Here is a 22,601-nt window from a genome sequence, read left to right on the forward strand (position 1 = left end):
TGTCCAATGATGACCGTTCCCACTGAAGTATACTGAGGCTAAATATCTCTGTTGATTTGCCACCTTTGAAAGTTCGTGACCAAGAAGAATATCAACATGTGGTCATTTGGATCAATAAAATTAACAGAAACAAATTTCATGCCGACATTTCTGAGATTTTCGAAGACCATCCATGTGCTACTGACAAAACTTCTGGTTAACTTCAAGACAAGAGCCCTATTTACAAAAGCGTTAAAAACAAATGGAAGACAAGAAGAGATGCTTTCGTTTTGAAAAGGGGATTTTGGATTTTTAGCTTGAAGCTAGTCCCAGGACCATTTTATGTTCCTCTCGCAATGCATCATGGGGTGGTTGAGTATAACTAATGTGCCCAACGTGTACACTTAAAAAAAACTCCCCATGTAGTATACAGTACATCCGGGTATTTCTCACATACTCAATTGTTTCATACTATCTAATGTGAACGCACGACATGCTAATGTTGACGTCAGACTTAGTATCAGTAGTACGTTAGTATGACAATTCGAACACAGCCTATGACTCCTTTTATTACCATAAAACCATTACATGATATGAACAAAACAACTCTCAGGTCTCAAAAGTACAAAAGGAAAATAGTAGAATAGAAAAATAAAAAATAAAAAATAGAATCTAAAAATGGAAATAAATTAGAACTGAAATGGAATAACGTATATATAACAGAATAACAGAAAATGCCAGCCCTGGGCAGGCTGATCTCCACAGTGTGTGTGCAGTGTGGGAGCGGTGGTGGCTCTTTACTTCTGGAGGTGTATGTATCCCTGACTGGTTGTAAGCTGCACCTAATGAACCCTCAGCAATGCCTCTTTTTCTGCTGAAGTGCAGCCTCAATACTACACAAAACAACCACTCTTATTTTTACTGTACTTTCTTTATTATGTATTTATATTAATTATTTCTGTTTTATTACGTTTATATTGGACTATATTTCAGCTAATATTTATTTCCTTGTACGCTGCTGGGCCCGAGAAATAAATTTAGTTTTTTATGTTAACATGAAAATGACAATAAAAAAACCCTGAACCTTGAACACAGTCAGGTTGGTTTGCTTTCTTTATTTTTGTCGATACTTGACAGATAGTATGTGTGTACCAAGTCGTTGCTAAATTTAAACAATGAAGGCCCACAACAACTTAAAACAAACACAGCTTCAACTGGTCACAAATTACAGATACAGAAGCAATCCCACCTCATTCTACAAATTTGATTTAAAGCTCTGAGCGAGATTAAGTCCCTCTACGTGCGTCTGACCTTCCACTGATTTATTATGTCTGACGTAAGAAATGGCCAGGTCTCCTCCATGTGAGAGTTCTGTCCTGAACTAAAAGCAGAGATCTAGGAACAACCACTCTGCATCTCTGTGAACTATTCCATATATAGAGCCGCCTGTCCTTGTTTTCATCCTGTACGCACATTAAGCAGCATTAGCCTGAGAATGGTTTGTGTCAACATTAATGTCCCCTCTGCACTGGCAGAAGAGCAGGCTATTAGTGAACTGATTTGAGAGATTCTTCTTATGATGAATCTCTCCTGAAATTCTTAGCTGAGCTGATGTGGAAACAAGAACAGAACGCAACAAACGTTTGATCTCGACTTAGATTATAGCTGCTGCTGTCACACACACATACAAAAAAAACGTAAATCTAAATATTTTAAGAAGTTTAAAAACATATTTTAGTAAAATAATTTTAATTTTGCATATTTGTTGTAAAATGTCAGAGTGACTGCCCTCTAAGGGTTGAACGCCTGCCATTACAATTTATTTTGCAATTGGCTGAGACAATTGGCTGGACCATTGTGCATAACACTGCCACTGTTGGCCCCTCTTATAAAAGCTGGGAGGAGGGAGGAGGGATTCCTGCTCTCACCGCCCTCATTGAGCATTAATTGACAGCTTCATGCAGAACTGTGTTGAGATATTTTTTTTTTTTATTTATTTATTCAGTTTATTTCCGACATGGTTACATTCCCTTTTTTTTTTTTTTTTTTTTTTTTTTTTTTACATTTTTTGTACATGCCGAAAAAGGAGACGAGAGAAGCAGTTTGCTTATCCGGGTCCCGTCCCCTGTTTTACCATCGCAGATTTACATGGGTTTACATGTCTCTCTGGTCAAAACATTCTTGATTTCTTCTGAACGTCCATCTGTAGTCAGTGTTGTCCTCTCTATCTTTGTTTTTGTTGGCCTTGTTCCCTGCCAGACGTTGTTAGCATTCCTCCTGTTCAAGAATAGTTCCTCTTTCGAAGGTGTTTGGAAGGTTCTTCCCTTTTCATCCACAATGTCACCTTGTTTTGTCTCTACATCAAGGGTAATCCAGCTGTTGTTAGTTCTATTGGCAGTGTTGTATTTTCCACTGTCTGATGATGGGATCAGATCCAACTTGTATAAACACATCACCACATCCCAGTTCACAAGCAAAGTAGTATTTTAATGTAATATATCTTAGTTCATAAGCGTGTTTCTAACTGCTGTTGTTAGTTTTATTGGCAGTGTTGTATTTTCCACTGTTAGATTTAACTTGTATAAACACATTATTATATCTTAGTTCATAAGCACTTTGAATTTAAATTTAATGTAATCCTTAATCACCCCACCACCTAGCAATTAAAATGAATAAATGACAGACCTTTTTTACTCTTGGTTTCCACATTTAATTCGGTCTCCGTAAAATAATCACAGTCTGAGTTTTGTTTCCAGTGTTTATATAGATCTGGGTCCATATCCATGATTACCATCAGTAGTGTTGTTGTTTAGGTGGATCCTTCGTATTTTCCCAGGTTGTCCATCGTTTTGATGAGAACTGGTTTTCCGTCCTCTTCTTCCAGGATGTAAATCCTGCAGTTTTTTGACCACGTCTTCAAAATCTTTCCTTCTTTTTTTATTTGGCGTGCTTTCCATGCAATGCTTGCATTTTGTTTCGTCAGGTTTTCATTGATGTACACCTTCGTTCCCTTGAGTTTGTTTCCTTGCTTGATTATTTCTCCTTTGAATTTTATATTCGTGAAGGTTATTTTTACAGCTCTGGTATCATTTCTCTTTGGCAGGAGATGGCAGGAGTTGATGTTGTCAGGGTTCAGGACAATGTCCTTCGACTTCAGGTAGTCAATGACCTGTTGTTCAATCGATTTTGTTTCTTCGTCACTCCTGGGTTTTATCTTTAGGCCTGTGATGATGACATCTTTCTCTCTTTCCTTTTGTTCCAGCTGTTCAACCCTCGCGTTCAACAATTTTATCTCTTCAGCATTTCTTTCATTCTTTTCTTTCAGTACCTTTGTTTCGCTTTGTAGTCTTTCCAGTGAATTTTCCAGCGTCTTTTCCAACGACTTTATCTCGGCAGATAGGTTTTGTAGACCCTCACGTATCATCTCCTTGACCTCTTCCAAACCCGAATTGGGTTCTGAAGGGCCTCCCTGCGGTTTTTTCACCATTTTCCTTCAGTCTTGGGCCCAGTTTTTCAGGCTGTTCAGGCTGTTCAGCTGTAGCCAGCTGTAGCCAAGGTCGTGTTATCGGAGCAAACGAAAACACGTCTGCTCTCACCAAAGACCAGAGAATTACAGTGATGTTTGGGAGTCGGTGCTTCTATAAAGAGTTGATTCTGGTCTAATCAGAGGGTTCATCAATCTGTTTTTGCACAGACATCGTGTGTGTATTCCCTTCTGTTTCTGCGTGTGTGTGGGCGTGCTTGTACTTCTTTTCACTGTGTGCGCATCTTCCTGGTTTATGAATCTGCATGAGGAGGTTTTCCGAGGCTCATGGCTGGAGAGCAGGAGCTGTTTGCCCGTGGATGCTACAGTGTCTATAGGGCTGTGTGTGCATGGGTGAGGTCAAATTAAGAATTGTGTGTGCCTGTGATTGTAGTAGTTAAGCACACCTCAGCTGTGCACTCATTGTGCAGCGATTTGGGAACAGGCTGCTGTGACTGGGCGTGTCTTATCTACTCCAGGATAAACGGCAATAATCAAGGCATTTTTTTAATTTCCCCCTCGTGGCAGGTCAACAAAAACCTGGGGGTTTAGTTACACTTTAGAGAACACAAAAACCTCACTTTTTGCTTCAGCACTTGTAACTCACTGAATATTTAAACTACAGTTAATAATTGTTGATCAGTCCCTTATATTAACCATACATTACAAATACTGTACATAGCCAAACTTACAGTAAGTTATAATGCTTGCATCAGGAAAAAAGCATATGAAGTAGGCCTACTGATTCTTCCTGTTTTTAGGTTGCGAAATTAAAATCTGAAAATGGTTCTGTTCTACATGCTCTAGTTTTCATGTAATTTTAAGTTTAGCAAATAATCACTTTTATATATAACTAACTAGGGATGTAACGATTAATCGTAAGGCTTTTAAAAATCGATTAATAGGTATCACGGTTCACATCGATGCTCTGAAAAGTGAATCGCAGTACTTTTTTTAAACAGCAGAGGGCGCTATATAATTATCCTTCTCGTCTAAAAGTGTAGGCGGCGGGCAGAATCTGCCATTACTTTCTTTCTGGCCGCCTTCTATTCTTAAACATGTTCATAAATGATTCCATACCCCTTTAGCACCGAAAGAATATCTGTAATATTACGTGAATATCTGTAAAAGTCACGTTTTTCCATTAGCTCTGTCTGATAGCATAGCATCTCTTCTTCACTGCAAGGATATCTGGATGCCAACCGACCACTGGGTTACCAGCGCCCTCTGCTGGTCCAAACAAATATCTGACGTAAATACAGTGCAGACTGTTTTTTTGTTGTTTTTTTTTTAAAGTCCAATTGTTAAGGCACAAAATACAATTTCAGTTGCATTTTTAAAAAGAAAAAGAACTATAGAACCAGAATTTAAACTAATAGGCTTCTTCTTCATTTGTATTATTCTTTGATTTATTTCATTCAAGATTGATTTTTAGTTAAACTGCATTGTTTTGAATAGTTTATCAAGGGATTCTTTTGACAATTACATATTAAAAAAAAATAAAACAGTATTTTCAGTTTTTTTTCCCCAATAAAATAAAGGAATATTTGTCTACAGTCCCATTTTGTAAAATAAATCGTGAGAGAATCGTATCGTGAACCCAGTATCGTGAATCGTATCGGGAGTTGAGTGAATCGTTACATATCTATAACTGGCCAATGTTTATTAGGGAATTGTGTTCTGTATTAATTATTATGATCTTGCAAAAACAATTACTGTAGATCCTTTAAGAAAAAAAAATCAAATTAGCTAATACCTAGGACTGGGTGGTATGTACCAAAATTAATTGGAGGGTAGCAAACACATCCTCTATCCTATCTGTAACGGTTTCTAAGAAAAGCTGTCCCCTTTGAAGATACCTCGAACAGAGAAAGAAAAATGGAACAAGGGCAATTATTGCGCGCTTCTCATTTTCGAACTCCATCAAGGCATTGATACTCTGAAGCCACACACCAAATTTGGTTATCCTGTTTTGAACAGTTTCTGAGAAAAGCTGTTCCATTTAACTCGGACGGATGAACCTCAAAACTATATCCCCCTACCACATTTTGTGGCGAGGATAATAATGTCCAGCTCCAGAAAGTAAATCATTATTATTTAGGATATCTGGATATTTATTAGGATTCCACAACAATGAAAATATACAAATATACACAGAAGCAGAGTGAGACTATTCTTAGTTCAGAACTAAAAAGTCGAAGATGTGCAATAAAGCTTTGATATTTGAAGGGCAAATGCAGTGTGAGAGTCTAAGGGGGGAGGAGAAAAAAAAAAAAAAAAAAAAAAAAGAGTATGAGGTCAAGTCATAAAATGTCTCTGGAAAACAAAACAAACAACTGGGGTTGCATACTCAAAGCACATTCTGTGCTGAATCAGATGTGGCCAGTACTGCTGAAAACTTCCTTCAACTAATCATAACAAGATGGAGGTGATTGTCTTTGGTAACAGGGAAAAGAGGATTGCTGTCGGCGAGGACGTCGGGTCTCCATCTATAAAATGACCAAGTTTGTGTTCAAAATGTACTAACGACAAATACCCAGATGTATACTATATTGGAACAGTATGCACGGTGGGCACAAACATCAAGCATATCTTCTTAGTTTTTTCAAGGCTTTTGTAAGTAGGGCTCTTGAATTGAAGTTAACTGGAAACTTTGTCAGTAGCATAATGGAGGGTCTCCGATAATGTCCAAAATGTTGACATTGGCCGCGTTTTCCAGATTCGATCGTTCTTAAGGACTTAAGAAGGGTTCGGGTAGGAAGGAGCGCTCTTAACGCATTCTTAACTGCCTTCTTAGGGAGAACCTTAAGCTCAACCTGCATGACTGGGGTGCTGTGAAGAAGGAGTGGCAGGAGTTCCAGAGCCAAACAAAAAAGAAGAGTGGGAAGGTGAGGAGAGAATCCAGGGGCACGGGTAGTGGAGTACCGGGTGGGACGACCCTCACTCTCGACGAGGAGAAAGTCTTCTCCATCATCGGGAGGACGGCCTCTGAAGGCATTAATGGGGCCCAGGGGGGCCCCAAAAGAAAAAAAAAAGAAAGTCGATTTCTAATTTATTTACGAGTCAAATATTACGATGATTTGTGGTACCGAATCATTGGCACATACCAATATATAAATGTATGTGTCAAATGACTACTCCTCCGTTAGTTCTCGTTAGATCGGAATGCAGTTTGGTATGAATACTTTATGAAAGAATATGATGAGACGCTCGGAGCCCTTTTTTTGAAATGGGGCCCGGGGGCCCACTCCCTATTTCCGGTAATTCCTAAATTTATGGGAACATAGTCGTGGAATATATCGTTATAAAGGTAAGTCAACGTAGATTGCGATTATGCCACGCACAATTCGATCAGGGGTCCAAGGGGCCCTTTTTCCAGCAATTTCCATTAAAGTCAATTTCTCTATTATTTGTGAGTCAAATATTGCAACAGTGGTACCAAATCATTGACACATACCAATATATGAATGGGGCCCATTACTCCGTATGTACCACGTGGGTGACAGGGGGCCCCCGGGGGTCCTCCATTAATGCTTGTTGAATAGGGCTGTAATTTGACATGGGTATTCTATGAGCGGATGTCAAGAGCCTCTCAGAGACCTTTTTTTTACTCAATGGAACCGAGTTATTTAACTGAATACTAGCGAACGTGGGGCATGCTATTCGGCGCGGATCCGGCCGCAGTTCATTCGAACTTGTTATTGCTGATTTAAAAGCTGTTTAATGTTCTAATGTTTTTATTAATTTTTAAACTACTGTTTTCTGTTGCACATTGAATTGCGTTGTATATGAAATGCACTATAAAAATTGATTTGCCTTGCCTTAGGGAGTAAAGAAGTTTGGGTTTTCCACAGACTCATTTCCACAGTAATGTTCTAAAAAGAATCTACAGAGGTGAGCATTTACTGAGACACTGGCATTAAAACCAAGGTCACCAGAGACATGAAGAGTCATATCAGAGACAGTCTGCTTCACACCTCAGTATGTGGTCAACACCAAGAAACAAAGTCAGATTCTCCCCAAAGCTGACACATGGAAAAGAGAGGCATGTTACTGCATATTTCGTCCAATCAAAGCCTACTTTGACTCAGGCTGAAACAGTGGAGGATAAATAGCTCTCCACCACCATCTACCTGTTTAGTTTCATATTGCATTTCATTTGAGAGGATGCCCCTTGTAAAATTTCCATTAGTTCATTAAGAACAGTGGAACAGATACTTCCCATCGAAATTCATCATAAAGTTTCATTACAAATAAGAAATACTACTTTTTCCAAGTCATCCTAACTTTTCTTTTTATTGAAATACTAGCAGAGGATATAAAAGCCTGTTTTATTTTTCAAGAACGATCTTTATTTAGAATCTGTAGATTTTTTGTACTCATAACTAGCACCATGGCCCTAAAAATACCCAAACCACTGTGTATGTTGTAACTAATGCTATTGAGGTGGTGTGACTAAAGCAGATTAAGAATTAAGAAAAATCTAACTAATTGACTTCCTTTAGATAAGTTCAGAATTGTTCCATCCGTTTTCTATACATACTTAATGCTGCATTCAGGGTTTGACATTGTTAGTTTTTTCCCTTATATTTTCAATTTGTATTTGCCTATTGACATTTGTCAGAAAACATCCAGTTAAGACTGTTTTCATGTCACAACAATGTGTTACATGCTGCACAGGGTTTGGCTATTAAATTTTAAAGCAAATTTGCTGCTCCTGCAACACAGAGGAGACGTCTTCATTTTATCATTAGCCATTAGCCTTTTTGGTATTCATATCCAATCTTTTGAATAGATTTATTCTTTATGTTATTAAACATTTTATTTTATTGAAGGCTTAAGGTCTTGGTGATGGTGGACATTTAGTTGTACTCACCCCTCCCATTGTGATGCCATCGATAATAGCTATATAAGGTTTCCGGCATGTTCCTTGAAAGAAAACAAAAAAAGTACAAAGTTGAAGAAATACCAACTAAAATTGTACCATGTGAAATGTGATGATATTAGTCATACCTATGGCATTGTTCAGAATGTACTCCTCACGGAAGAAGATTTCAGACAGTGAGCTACCAGCTTTCCCAGTGTCTGCTATTGCTAAAAGAGGAACAACAGTAATAATGAGCGAAGGGGGGGGTTGCATGTTCTCGCTGCAGCAGATCAGATTGACGCTGTTCAGAGGACCACAGCTCACCTCTGATGTCTCCTCCAGCGCAGAAGGCTTTCCCTCCTGTCCCTTTAATGATCACCATGTCCGTCTCACTATCACCGTCCCACTTCTATAATTAAAAACAAAAACACGATAACACTCTACATATATATACCCACAGACTTATGAAATAACGTCAAATACCAGTCAGTTCTCGCTGCCTGTGCAAAAAAAGCAATTACCCGGAAATGGCTCCAAACAGATCCTCCTTTATTAGAAGACTGGATAAATTTAGTCGAATAGACTCATAAATTGGAGCGTCTGACTTTAATGCTAAGGTTACAGGCTAAACTCTACTACACAAGATGGGGGAAATGGTTGAAATATTGTGACATGGTTTAATGGTTGTATCACTTATGTTCACACACATTTTTTGAGCCCAGCTCGTTTTATATCTGTATGTAAAACTATCTTCATAATGTACATTGAAACTTCTTCATGCTGACTGTTTTGGTTGATTGCTTATGAAAAGTCTTCAATAAAAATCTAAGTGACAAAAAAAAAAAAAAAAAAAAAAAAACACACACAATACACATAAATTAATGAAAAACGTTATGAAGATTTTTGTGGTTTTCAACATTTTAAAGTTATTTAATAAATCATATCATGATCATAGAAACATGATCATACATCTGTTAGCTGAGTAGTTACTGTACTGCGTATTTTACATGTCAATGTTTAATGCAGTAAGTCACAATTAAATAACATATCAGTTTAGCACATTTTTATTTTATTTTTTCTCTTTTTTATTATAACACCCAATAGACAGACAAAATCACAAGAGATAAAGCACGCCTCTTCATGAAACTAAGGCAAAACAAAGTATAAAAAAACAACAAAAACACACAGCTGTTACTGCCTCCATTAGACCAAATCCCCCCCTTCTTTATTCATGAAAGGAAAGCATTATTTACTCAACAAATCAGCAAACATTTGCACACAAATGGGTTACATCCAACCGTAAACCATAAAAAGTAAGAATACACATTTTAAATAAAGTAATTGATTTAAAAAAAAAAAGAAAAAAGAGTTGACTTACATTTTGAGACATATTACAAAATTTAAGTGAAACTTGAATGATGATAGCGCATATATATACTATATATATATATATACACACACATATATACAGTAAATATACATACACACATATATACTGTATAAATGCATATTCCTTATTTTTTGTCAAGTATCATTTTACTTAATGAGACTTGGTAGAGGGGTCATCTTCTGATTGAGAGTTTGGGGGTTGGATTTCAGCCGTATACATGTTGAGGTGTCCTTGGGCTGAACCCTAAGTTGCTCCCAAAGGTTAATTAGCGCCTTGCATATCAGCTCTGACTCATTGGTGTGTGAATGCGAGTGTGAATGAGCTGATATTGTGAAGCACTTTAGGATTACCTCTGTGGTAGTAAAGTGCTATAAATAAAGTCAATTTTACCTTCTTATTTGTCGTTGATGGTTACACACACGTATCTTTATATAGGCATATTACTGATTAATTGAAAACACATTGGAGACTGCGTACATCTAATGAAAAACTATGGTACACATTAAACACATATACAAGTAATAAGACAATCATTATAACTAGGAGGTGGCCATTTGTGTCAATTTAAAAATCTAAATCAAACATTTACCATTATATTCGTTTATTTCCTTTTAAAAAACCACATTAAAGCTGTAGATGGTGGGAAAATATGTAACGGTTTGTCTTTTTGACTAATTTTTCCATTTGTACATCTTTGTTGAGTGTTTTAAAGCAACACAAAATGACATCTTTCAAAACAGATGAAGTAGCAGCAGGTAAACCAAGTCTGCTCTTATACTAGGTCGGGAGCAGGTTTGCAGCACTGATTGTGTTTCCATGGCTACTAAGGTGATTTCTCTTTGATGAAATAGCTGTTCCAGATACATCCTGCCTTAACTAAACTGGACTCTCAGGTTTAACCTGGAAAAAACCCTAAGCTAGATTTGATGAAATACCGCTCATGTTATTGATTATATGAATAAATTACATCACCTTACTGCAGTGCTTTCTAACAGCCCTCATTCTAATGTTATGGACTGTTCATATGTAAATGAACATCCTACTGTGTCTAGAGCAGAGGTGTCCAAACACGGTGCTGGAAGGCTCATAGTCTACCAGGTTCCATTTTCGGAAAGTTTTTTCACCACGGCAGACGTCACTAACCTTTGCGGCCGTCAGATTATTACGTCACCTAGTTGAAGTGCGTATGATTGTCAAAACAAACGTGTGACGTCATCCACGGGGTTATGGAAATGTGGATAGGAAAGGAAATAGGAGGGACTATTCAGATACAGGCCTGGTTTTCAATGTGTCCCTGCTCAAACACAACAGAAAGGCTTGTTTGCATCTCTGCAGAGCTGCTTCAGGAGTTCAAGAGTGTTGGAGCAGGGACACATTGGCCACATTTACATGGAAGCTTTAAGTTAAGTTTATTCCTCTTTAACCTGACCTTGTAAACACTTAATTCCTAATGCTAATTAAATTCCGAAATAAACTTAATTCGAAATTAGGTGGCTCATTCTTCAGTTTTTAATTCCGAATTAAATAATAATTAAATAATTTTTCCCAATGGACGTGATATGTCATGTTCGGTATAAAAGGAAGCATTGAGCCTCTTTTCCTGAGCTTAAAAAGAACTCAGACGCTCTTTATCATGGCCGCCACTTAAACACTTCCTGGGGTGAAGGAACAGCGGATAGTAAAGGAGATAGGAGGGACTATTCGGACGCAGCCCAGCTCTGCAAAGTCTGCTAACAAGCCTCTCAGCTGTGTTTGAGCACAGACACATTAAAAATCAGGGCTGCATCTGAATAGTCCCTCCTATCTCCTTTCCCATCCACTTTTTCTTTAACCCGTGGTTAAGGAAAGGTGTTAGGAGACTTCTTAAAGTAGTTAGAGAAAGGCCATCACGTTGTTTTGACAATCAGACGCTCTTCCACTAGGTGACATAATAATCCAACGGTAGTGAAGGTTAGTGACGTCTTCTGTGGTGAAAAAAAACTATAAATTTCCAAAAATGGGCTGAAAATGTCTGTGATCCTTTTTTCTTGAATGACAGAGTGCTCTGTTTTCAGTCATCGGATGAGCGGGTCTCTTTAAATGTTGTCGCCGCAAGGAATTGTGGGGCAGCATTATCTGGACTCCTTTGGTAACGGATGCATCAGTGTTTCCGAGGTTAAAGGAGGTCATAAAGGAAGCATTGAACCTCCTTTCCTTAGCTTTTAAAAAATTGGAACACTCCTTATCATGGCTGCCACTAAACACTTCTGGGGGTTAAGGAAAAGTGGATAGGAAAGGAGAAAGGAGGGACTATTCACACACACCTTAGATGGACTATCAGCCCTCCAGGACTGCGGTTGGACACAACTAGAGCAGCACTGGCTGGGTAGTTTTGCTAATGTTTTGGAGTCAGTTTCAGGAGATCTCACAGTTGATCAGTGTGGGCTGGGTAATGATTATTGCTCCAATGCATGTTTTTTTAAAGTCTACATATACAATGATAAGGAAAGTAGATTTTTTTTTTGGAAATCATTGCCACAAAGGTTGGACCCTGTAGAAAGTAATCCACTTTAATCTGTAACAAAGGATCTTTAAAAACAACCTGAGTTTCACACTTGCCTTTAACTGTGGGTAGATTTGCCGGATCATGGTCAGGTTGAGTGCGTTGAGAACTTTGGGTCTGTTCATGGTGATTACACCAACTCTGCCCACTTTCTCCAGGAGCACACCAGATTCCACTTGACTCGACATCTACGATGAACCAGCAGATCTTTACAGCACACTATGATCCACAACTGAAATCCACCAATTTCTTTACATGTAATCCCTGGGTAACTAAATATTTAACAGTGTTTTAATGTGTCATGACAGAAAAATCATAGTTGTTTGAATATTTTTTGAGAAAAACGCGACAACAAACACTGCTGAGTCATTCTGTCATTTCAACAAATGGCCCACGCACTGTGGTCTAAAAAAAAATCTGACAATTTTACCTACTGTTCCTTAATTATTCAATTATTTAATCGGACAAAAGCTTTTTGAGATATGGCCAATTTGGTGAGGGGGTTATGCATCGAGTTTTGTGCGATTTCGCACGTCGTTTTATTTTTTTCCTTCCATTTTCAGCTTCCAATATCTCAGGAACTACATCACATAGGAAACTTAATGAGAATGAATATGATATAGATTCATGTATTTTGAAGGAAAAACATCCCAAAAAAAAAAGCGAAAATGTAGAACACAAAAAATTTTGTCATGATAAAAATTATGTTTTCAAAAATAAGTTTTTTTGATGCAGTGGTTATTATATTTTTTAGGTTACTAGTGAAAAACTAATACATAAATAAATGATTATGAGACACAGAGGTAAGCTACAATGGCTGGTCTGAAGAAAAGCTGATGCCCGAAACGTCACTGTAGTGTTAATAAACTGGTGAGCAATTGCAGCAGCCTGTGTTGATTATTCTCTGTAAGTTACAATGGCCTCATGTAAAGCATTTTCAATATTTACAAGTGGTGAAATAACCCAAAGTTGGGGTCCAAAAAAAAAGAAAAAAAGAATGACAAAGTTGCATAAAGACAAGAAATCTTACATTCCCACATGCAGTATTTTTTAAGATTTCAAGAGACTGTCAGCCAAAAACCAATGCATTTTTGTGACTAATCATTAGTGATGTGAACAGTCTATGTACATAATTCAAAACTGATCAAATTACAGGGAGCTGAAGAATCTGCAAATTCGGTTAGTGAAGGCCCAAACTTGTTAGTGCCTGAAACCTCGACAAACCTTTTTCCAAATTTGAGGAGCTGGCATGTCCATCAGATAGGATGTATAGCAGATATTTTTGTATATTCTAAAAGAGTAGCTAGAGCTGTATTACTACACCAAATTTCACTTTCCTTATGTGGTGTAGTTCCTCAGATGTCAGAAGCTGAAAATGGAAGAAGAAGAAAAAAAAACGAGCAAAAATCGACACATACCCCCGTCACTAAATTGTCTATATCTAAAAAAGTATTAATCCAATCAAACTAAAAACGTACAGTGTGCCTATTGACTAATCACCAAACAACTAGCAAAAAATTCATGAGGCCGAAGTGTGTGGGATGTCCTGAAAACCGTCAATATCTGCATCTCCATCGTCGTCTCATTTTGATGTAAAGCCTTTTGCACACATTGTTCAGGGGAAACAGGAAACACACGAAGTCTAACTTCATGGGACACATGATGTAAAATAAAATCTACAGATCAATATGACTGCAGAATCTTCATGTTCTCACCATGTGAGCCTGGATTCGCTGGAGTCTGCAGAGGCTCCTCAGTCTGATAAAACAAAGTGGAGACAATCTTTAAATACATGTTTTTTTTTTTTCAGCATCAGCAATAAATGCAAGAAGAGACCATCAAATTCACCAGTAATCTCATTTCCACCTGTAGTCTTTAGTAGTACAGTTCACCTTAACCTGTAGAAGTTATATATGCTATTGGACGCAATTCCACCTTGATATATTGGTTAATATTCATAAATGCAAACAGCAATATCATAATGCTTAATATTACAATAAACAAATGTCTGTACCAGGAATTGTGGGATCAAGTCAAGGCACTAACAGCAGTTTTTTATCCACAAAATTGAAATATAAAAGTCAAGTCATATTTAGTTTGACAATGATTATTATCAGGCATGTTATGAAAGCAAAACAATAAATTAAAAAAATTAAATCCCCTTCAAAAAAAAATATATATATAAATCACATTGATACATTTCGGGACCAGCTGGGCAAAAGCCCGCGAACCACCTTTAAGTCCAGATCAACAAAACTGAAAACCTCTGCTTTAGTTCTTGTAAATTCCACCTACGTCCTTCGACCATGAGCAGCAGGTCCCCCATTGACAAGCTGCTTTTCAAACCCCACCGTCACACTGTAAACACAGATAAACTGATAATAGACTATGTAATGTACTGCACATACCTGAAACCGTAGGGGAAGAAACTGAGGGACATTGTTGTTAAGTCTGGACAAACTCAGCACTGTTTCACAGCAATGAGCAGCTCAGAACCTCCTCTTCTTCTTCAGGTTATTGGCGTCTGCAAACACTTCTATGTACGATACTGCCATCCACTGGTCAAAGAGGGTTTTGTAACTTTTTTGTAATTAGTGAGTATGCAGAGCAACCTTATAGTTGTTCTTCTTCTTCCGTCTAGCTCTAACTACTCCCGAATTCTGCAACCGAAACCAACAAGTTTGGTTCAAATATTTTCTGGACACTCTGCTATGTATTAGCTTTGTTCGAACTCTTCAACCTTTTAAACTATTTTCCTTTCAACTTTTTATTTTCCCTTTCATGTTCCCATTCAAGGTGTAGAACAGGCAGCTCGTCCACCTGCCATGACTGCGCGCGCGGAGAGAACCAGCCATACATTCACCCAGCCAAGCTTCGGTGAAGAGGTGGGTGGGAGCAGTTTTGTGTGTCTCTGCTTGGGTATTGGTTGAGGTTACAAGGGGCGGGGTCAATTAGCATATGTGCAAAACGTTAAAGTTCAACATTTAACATTTAGATTTAACATTTAACATTTAGATTTAACATTTCACATTTAGATTTAACATTTAACATTTATATATAAGATTTAACATTTAGACTTAGATTTAACATTTAGATATAACATATACCATTTCGATTTCGATTTAAATATTTCGATTTTAATGCTTTTTTTTTTTTTTTTTTTACCTCTATATATGTGGTTAAATATAGGAAAATGTGCTAAATATGAGAAAAGTGAGATAAAAAACGAAAATGTGTAAGCTAAAACTATTATACTAAATTTTTCCACTTGGCACCCCATACCCTACAAGTCTTGAATATTGTTACATTTCTTAAATTCATTTTTTAATGTGATGGATTTATAGTTGATTCTTTTCATGGACAGAAGCTGCAGGTTGCTCTGTGCAGTTACTCTTGCAAATGTGGTCTTTTTTAAAGGATTACTTAATTAACAGACATTGTGTTAAGCTTGGCCAAAAATTTAAAAAAATGTTTTTTGATAATAACACAAACTACTCCTTAATGCAACTAAGAAAATATTAATATTGTTCTCCAGAGTCAAAAGCATTAATTAAAATGATGTGCACTTATACACTAAAACAGGAAGTTGAGTATACATGTGAATGAGTTGGCCTTGAAGCGCCATCATTGAGTATCTATCAAGATGTCAGTAGAGTTTGCCCTTGGCCTCGAGGAAAAATGTTGTGGAAACTGTTTTCTTATGGATTATGCAATGCTATACTATAGACTTGCTGCCTAGGATACCACCACACATCACAAACCTAATGGAATGGATTAATTGGACTTACATGATGTATTAATTTTTTTTACTTCTGAGAGATGTGCTATTTTTTAATTTCGGTATTTTTCGATGTTAGTCTCTTGTAGGCTCTGACACTCTGTTGCTTTAGTTGTTGCTTTCCAACACACACACGCACGCACGCACACGCACACACAATGTCACTGTTCACAAAAACCTTACACTTCTTAAGCTCCTCGAGCCTATCAACCTTTCAAAAGTGGCATTTTACCATAACGCCACAAACTCACCATACTCTGAAGATGAAGGTACTTCCCTATTTTACAGATTATAGGATTTACATTTTTGAACACTGTGTTTCTCATTGCATTTGGTTTTTATCATTTTTTTTTATTCTAGTGATAGTTGTTTTAATGTATTTGTTAACTGGACTGCATTGCAAATGAGGCTAACCTCAATGTCCTTATACAAAAGAAAGAAGGTTTGAAAATCTTTTTAGGATTACACATTTCAGTACATTTTCTTTGCACGTTCATATAGCCCTTAACTGTAATCCTGTACAATTAAACTAGTTATTATTAGGAAACAACAAAACGAACTTCGAAGGTTGTTGAGCTGTGTTGATAAATGAGGAGATACCACTGGTTTGATTACACAAGTTGTAAAAATGAGATAAGGCCTGACAGTAGGCGTGGCTGAGCAGAACTGTTCAGTCAGCTTTACCTGGGCAAATACAAAGCTGATACTAATTACCATGGCAACACATGGCATGAAAAACACATTGAGACAAGACAATGGTACAATGCAGCTATATTAGATGATCCTGAATGAAAATTAGTTTTATATTTATCTAAAGAAGACAGGTAGTGTTACACAATGACCAAACAAATGTTGGAAACCACATGGAAAGACAAACAACAAAAGAAACCTGCAGGTAATTTAATAATAGAAATCCATGTCATATAAGACATTCACACACATGGGTTGCTTTAAAAAAAAAAAAATCTTAAGCTTTGATAAGAGGAACTTCTTTGCAGTGAAAACAGTTGGAGCGGGAGGATGAACGATGGCCTCATTTAGTCAGAATCACTGCTGCAGGAGCTACTGGAAGACTAAGACAAAGGTAATAAAAAAAAGGAGTGAGTGAAGGACTTTGGTCATTCTTATCATCAATGCAAAGCTCAGCAAAGGCATTGGTAATGGCAATAAAACACAGATCCACAGCTCTGCTTTCAAGGTCTAATCCATACATCTTAAATATTCAAGAAAACACACAGGCCTAGTTTATAGATTTAAATTTGTGAAGTTAAAGATCAACATATTGTGTACTGAGGTCTTACCCCGTGGCAGTTCTTCCCTTTCTTGTGACATTGACCATGGTTGTGGCCATGCTTGTGCTTGTGCTTGTTTTTGTGCTTGTGGTCATGTCCATGTCCGTGTCCATGTCCATGTCCGGGATAGGCACCGTGTCCTTGTCCAGGATAAGGACCGGGCCCGGGATAGGCACCGTGACCCTGTCCTGGGCAAGGACCCACAGGCCCGGGACCATAGCCAGGAGCAGGTCCATGTCCAGGGTGGCCTCCATGTGGTCCCTGTGGGTGAGGAGGGTAAGTGGGAGGTGGAGCAGTGCCTGGAGGATACTGAGGGTAACCACCCTGTGGAGGAGGGCCAGGGTAGCCAGGGTACTGGTTTCCTAGGGAAGACGGTAAAACCAACTTTTAGCAAATGTTTGTGAAGACAACGCAAAATCTGTGTAGGATATGAGGTGGAAACTCTGCATACCTTGGTTGTGTCCGTACATTTTCTTTTTAAAATAAGGTAAACCTGGGGAATTTATAAGAAAGTTAAGAAAAACATAGAATTTAACATATTCCTATGCACACACATAAACAAACTTAGGTGGACTTACTCAGTGCTGGATGAAGGAATGAAGATGCAGCGTTAACCTGCAGCCTCTCTTTAAAAGCAGCTCCACCACTCCCTCACAAACAGCCCCCTCCATCCTCATCATCATCATCATCATCAGCAGCAGCAGCAGGGGCAGGGCTTCAGCTCCCCTCCCACTATGTTTGCCTTGTGACCTGCGTGTGTGTGTGTGTAATGGTTAACATCTCCTCAGCATGAACAAATAATAGATTTTATTATTGAACGCACCTACAAGTCACCATTTGAAACATTGTTTACATCTCTTGTCTTTTGTTCTCTTACAAATTATGAGGAGTTGTTAATAATTTGCAGGGCGAGTCACTCTGTTTGTGTTGAATTCTCAGCCAACGCCCAGTGGACTCTTATCACTCTACATATTTCCATGATTAAATAAGGGAATAACCTTCTTTATATCAGACAAACTGAACTCTGCACCTTAATGTAGGGTCCAGTCCCACTGGGTTGAAGCCATAGTTGCTAAATATTCTTAACTTTGTATAACTTTACTGCATGATAAACATATGTTGATAAAAATAAAGATGACACGTGGTTCTGAACCGGGAGTTCAGGAAGTTCACTGAGAGGTGTTGGGTGTGGGCAAATAAGGCGAACACAAGTTTTAGTGTAAGTGTAAGATAAAAATAATGAATAAAGAGGTACGACTTCAGAACTGACCTTTGATTTAAAAAATCCTGGTTTATTTTTATTCACTAAAGTGAGTTATTGATAAACACACACATTGCACACAATACACTTCAAAATAATAACAGGAGAGACATTGTAACTAAAAAGGTATCTTGAGCTCTTAAGAGCACATATTATTTTCTTGAACATGGTCCAATGACCCGTGATGCTGAACAGGAACAAGTAGATCAGAAGATAAATGGATGAATGATTCAATGAGGGACTGTTCTCCGTAAATGTGATAAGAAATGTCAAATGAAAAGGAAATACAAAAAAGAAGCAGCAATATTCGAGTACGTTAAAACTGGCAACCACTTTGTGTAAGAGAGGATGGAGATATATATGATGGCAACAAGCTGCTCTTTCTCTTTACATCTTCTAGTCAGAGTCACTGCTGCAGGAGCTGCTGGAGTCCTGCAGGAAAGACACACAACATCTGTTTAGTAGCATGTCACTTATATATACATATTTATGTTGTTAACCCTCTTATTATCCTTGGGGTCAGTTGACTCCATTTAATGTTATAATTCAAAAAAATGATGGTAAAAGCAATAATTTCATGGTTACGATTGATTAACATAACATTGTCTGTCTGTCAACTCCTTTACAGTGAAAGTGACGCAGTGGACAATGTGTCTGAGGCAGGGGACATTATAATGAATAACCCCAAATAAATAACAAAAAGGAGATACAAATAAGTAAATACATTTGTTTATGGGGGGGGGGGTCACAAACACCAATCAGAACGGTCCATTCTGTGAGTCGTGAATGTGCACCTCAAATTAGAAAAGATATGAATGAAAGATTTAAAACTGAAAGTTTGACCTGGGGTCACACTCTTGTGGTCATACATGTTGTCAGTAAATTTGAGAAGATTTGACAGAAAACTATTCAAGATAAATTAATTTTAATTTAAAAGTTTGGCCTGATGGTGGCGCTAGACAACAGGTCAATGTTTCATTATCAAAGGGTTATTTATGTATTCAACAAATAAACAAAGTGCCTGACACAAAAACTTGGTCAACAATTTTCTGAAAATCATTTTCTGGAGGCAAATATCTCTGGGGTCAAATTGACCCCAAGGGTAAAATGTGTCAGTAATATGTGAGGATAATAGGAGAGTTAATTAAAATGGATCTTACCCCGTGACACTTCTTTCCTTTCTTGTGACATTGCCCATGCATGTGACCATGTTTGTGCTTGTGCCCATGTCCATGCCCATGTCCATGTCCATGCCCATGCCCATGACCATGTCCATGCCCATGCCCATGCCCATGCCCGTGCCCGTGACCATGTCCATGACTGTGCCCATGCCCGTGATCATGTCCATGACCATGACCATGCTCATGTTCATGACCATGTCCATGACTGTGCCCATGCCCATGCTCATGCCCGTGATCATGTCCATGACCATGTCCATGACCGTGCTCGTGACCATGTCCGTGTCCATGACCATGTCCAGCTCCACAACCATCTCCATAACCATAATCATAATTAGACCCCCCACAGGGGGGCACTACAGGGTAGCACATAGGTGGGACAGGTGGGCAGGGCTGCTGTGGGGCAGGTGGGCATGGAGGGCATCCTGCAGGTCCACCAGGCTGAGGGTAAAAGCCTGGAGGATAGATGTTTCCTGCATTCAGAAAAAGACAACAATCACAATACTGTCTCAGTGCATGTGGACACACGAAGATAACATTTGAACCATTTCACATATTTTAGTTGATGTGCAAGATAATAAAAAAAACACAGTCACAACAAGTGAGTGTGTACCTTTGTTTTGTCCAAACATTTCAGTAATCTGGGGTCCAAACCCTGACAGAGAAAAGACAAACTGTCAACCAGTGAAGTCCAAATAAAAATGCTACGCGAGTAGGAGACAGAATGAACAAATACAGTAACTGTGATGGAAAACTAAATGATATGGCTCATGTTGTCAAACAGGTCATGTGGGTCATGATCACTGAGCAACAAAAGCAACAAAGCAATTTCTAATATGACTTTAGTAGTGTTGTGTTCAAGACCACACTATCCGAGACCAGAATGCACCGAGACCGAGTCAAGACCAAGACAAGCCGAGACAGACACCGAGACCATGGACATTTATTTTTTTTAAATTAAAAAATATATATAAATAAATCAAATTATTACAAGGTTCGACAGTTAAATAACATTCTCTCTTTAATTTTAGTTTCTTTTAAATACATTTGACGGAGAAAAAAGGTGCCTGCAAAAAATTAACTAAAATATTAAAACTACTACTGCTACTGATAAATTCACAATTATTCTACATATTTGAAAACAAGATTTTTATGTGAGCTGAATGTACAGCAAGTGTTGAAAAGCATTTCTGCCAAGAAATAACATGTCTGGTCACCTACACACCACAGAGTGTTTCCTCTTTGCTAGGGTTGGGCATCGTTTGGATTTGAACGATTCTGATTCCAACAGTTCTTGTTGAGAAAGATTATTATTATTCTGGATACAGTGGAAACAGAAACTAAAAAAAATTGTTATATTGTGAACCTATTTATATTGTAGGGAATATATTATATACATATATGTAATTGGAGTCTAAAGCCACAAAAAAACACCACTTTGAAAGAAAATAGTCTAATATAAGACCTCTTTACAGTTATTTGAGTCCAGGCGATGACGCGCTGGTGACGACATAATCCAAGATGGCGGCGACCCAGACTACAGCCGACACTATGTAATAAAAGCCTTAAAAGACATGGATACAATGAAAAGAGTGGATGGACAGAGGTATAAACAAGCGGACTTTCACACGGACTTATTAAACACACACGGACCTCGGTAAACGGAACAGGTTTCATCGGCCGGCAGGCACTAGGACCCATAGGCCGAGTAAATGCGTCCCCGTATTCTATCATTTTACCAGTTGTTAGAGCTGCTGTCTTTACCAGGGAGAACACACACACACACACACGCACACGCACACGCACACGCACACGCACACACACACACACACACACACACACACACACACACACTTACTTGCGTGCTGGATAGTAGATCAATCTACAAACACTTCAGTCCCTTCTTCCTGCTCTTATAAGAGGCCACACCTGAATGGAAACAGCATGTGTGTCAGGAGTCACATGGGCTCAGCATCTGCCAATTCCAAAAATACGTCACTTGTATTGCGTTACACTGTTTACTTGGTTACCAAAGCAATCATCCTCACAAACACTGCTTTTACATGCCAATGCTTTGGGGTTTAAAATACGGCCAGTGAATCAGAATCAGTTTTATTGGCATCCATAGTTTCTCAAATGGGGGTACGTGTACTCCTAGGGGTACGCAATGGCACTACAGGGGGTAACCTTATGCTGCGTTCACATTGAATGCGTCTTCTGCGGCACAGGACGCATCTGCATATGAGCATAAGAACGATGGAATTTTCAGGGAGAGGATGATATCTACATATATACATTGATGTGCAATGTAGAGTACATTGTCTATGGTGGTGGAGTTGGGGGGGGGTCCTGGTCCTGATGGAAGTTGAATGTTTGCGTTCAGGGCAGGAATGGCCAGCCACGATCTTACCTGCACGCCTCAGAGTCCTTGAGGGCAGGCAGACCTTTTCAATCCGGATTTTTACCTTAATTTTTCCTTATAACTATTTATTCTAGATTTCATTGCTTATTGGTCAATATTCTTATCTATTTGGTATTTTTATGAGATTGGGAGTCAAACAGATGGATGTTAGGGTGCGCATCGCCATGAATCTGATGATACAATTCACGATTTGTTTGTCACAATAAAATATAACTCGATATATCCTGTTACTAAACAATACGATATACATCATAAATATCAATATTTATACAATTTCTCTTTGCTAGTACAAAATGGTAGGAAATACAATTTATTTAATTTTTCTTTTTTTTTGAGAGCAAATAAATGGTAACTAACTGTATTTCAAGT

At 38.2% G+C, this 22,601-nt stretch overlaps 3 protein-coding genes across 3 annotated transcripts in view; all 3 read right to left on the minus strand.

Moving 5' to 3' along the window:
• The window catches only part of hibch (3-hydroxyisobutyryl-CoA hydrolase), a 36,331-nt gene extending 21,147 nt beyond the window's left edge, over positions 1-15,184 (minus strand). The window contains exons 1-6 of the mRNA XM_028435930.1: positions 14,710-15,184; positions 14,017-14,059; positions 12,358-12,489; positions 8,694-8,778; positions 8,516-8,596; positions 8,379-8,431 (exon numbers count right to left, since the gene is read on the minus strand). Coding sequence (XP_028291731.1) covers positions 8,379-8,431; positions 8,516-8,596; positions 8,694-8,778; positions 12,358-12,489; positions 14,017-14,059; positions 14,710-14,741 — 426 coding nt within the window. The 5' untranslated portion in view covers positions 14,742-15,184. The remainder of the gene's footprint in view (positions 1-8,378; positions 8,432-8,515; positions 8,597-8,693; positions 8,779-12,357; positions 12,490-14,016; positions 14,060-14,709) is intronic.
• Positions 15,185-16,964: 1,780 nt separating this feature from the next.
• LOC114454979 (proline, histidine and glycine-rich protein 1-like) lies at positions 16,965-18,074 on the minus strand. Its single transcript, XM_028435955.1, has 4 exons — positions 17,950-18,074; positions 17,823-17,864; positions 17,381-17,733; positions 16,965-17,152 (listed from the first exon to the last, which is right to left on the minus strand). Exons 2-4 carry the CDS (start codon positions 17,839-17,841, stop codon positions 17,117-17,119), a joined length of 408 nt encoding a protein of 135 aa, XP_028291756.1. The 5' UTR covers positions 17,842-17,864; positions 17,950-18,074; the 3' UTR covers positions 16,965-17,116.
• Positions 18,075-18,637: 563 nt separating this feature from the next.
• LOC114454974 (putative per-hexamer repeat protein 5) lies at positions 18,638-22,477 on the minus strand. The gene is made up of 4 exons (XM_028435950.1): positions 21,669-22,477; positions 20,424-20,465; positions 19,793-20,283; positions 18,638-19,064 (listed from the first exon to the last, which is right to left on the minus strand). Exons 3-4 carry the CDS (start codon positions 20,140-20,142, stop codon positions 18,902-18,904), a joined length of 513 nt encoding a protein of 170 aa, XP_028291751.1. The 5' UTR covers positions 20,143-20,283; positions 20,424-20,465; positions 21,669-22,477; the 3' UTR covers positions 18,638-18,901.
• Between the last annotated feature and the right edge of the window lie 124 nt (positions 22,478-22,601).

The sequence above is a fragment of the Gouania willdenowi genome, chromosome 21 (assembly GCF_900634775.1).
Source record: "Gouania willdenowi chromosome 21, fGouWil2.1, whole genome shotgun sequence".
Lineage (NCBI taxonomy): Eukaryota > Metazoa > Chordata > Actinopteri > Blenniiformes > Gobiesocidae > Gouania > Gouania willdenowi.

What these genes read in the sequence shown, in the direction of transcription:
- LOC114454974 (XM_028435950.1), bottom strand. Translation starts at nt 20,142, where the DNA reads ATGATTATGGTTATGGAGATGGTTGTGGAGCTGGACATGGTCATGGAC. An exon ending in AAGGAAAGAAGTGTCACGGG is followed by an intron (nt 19,065 to 19,792) that starts GTAAGATCCATT and finishes TCTTTCCTGCAG; the next exon opens with GACTCCAGCAGCTCCTGCAG.
- LOC114454979 (XM_028435955.1), bottom strand. An exon ending in AAGGGAAGAACTGCCACGGG is followed by an intron (nt 17,153 to 17,380) that starts GTAAGACCTCAG and finishes CCTTTGTCTTAG; the next exon opens with TCTTCCAGTAGCTCCTGCAG.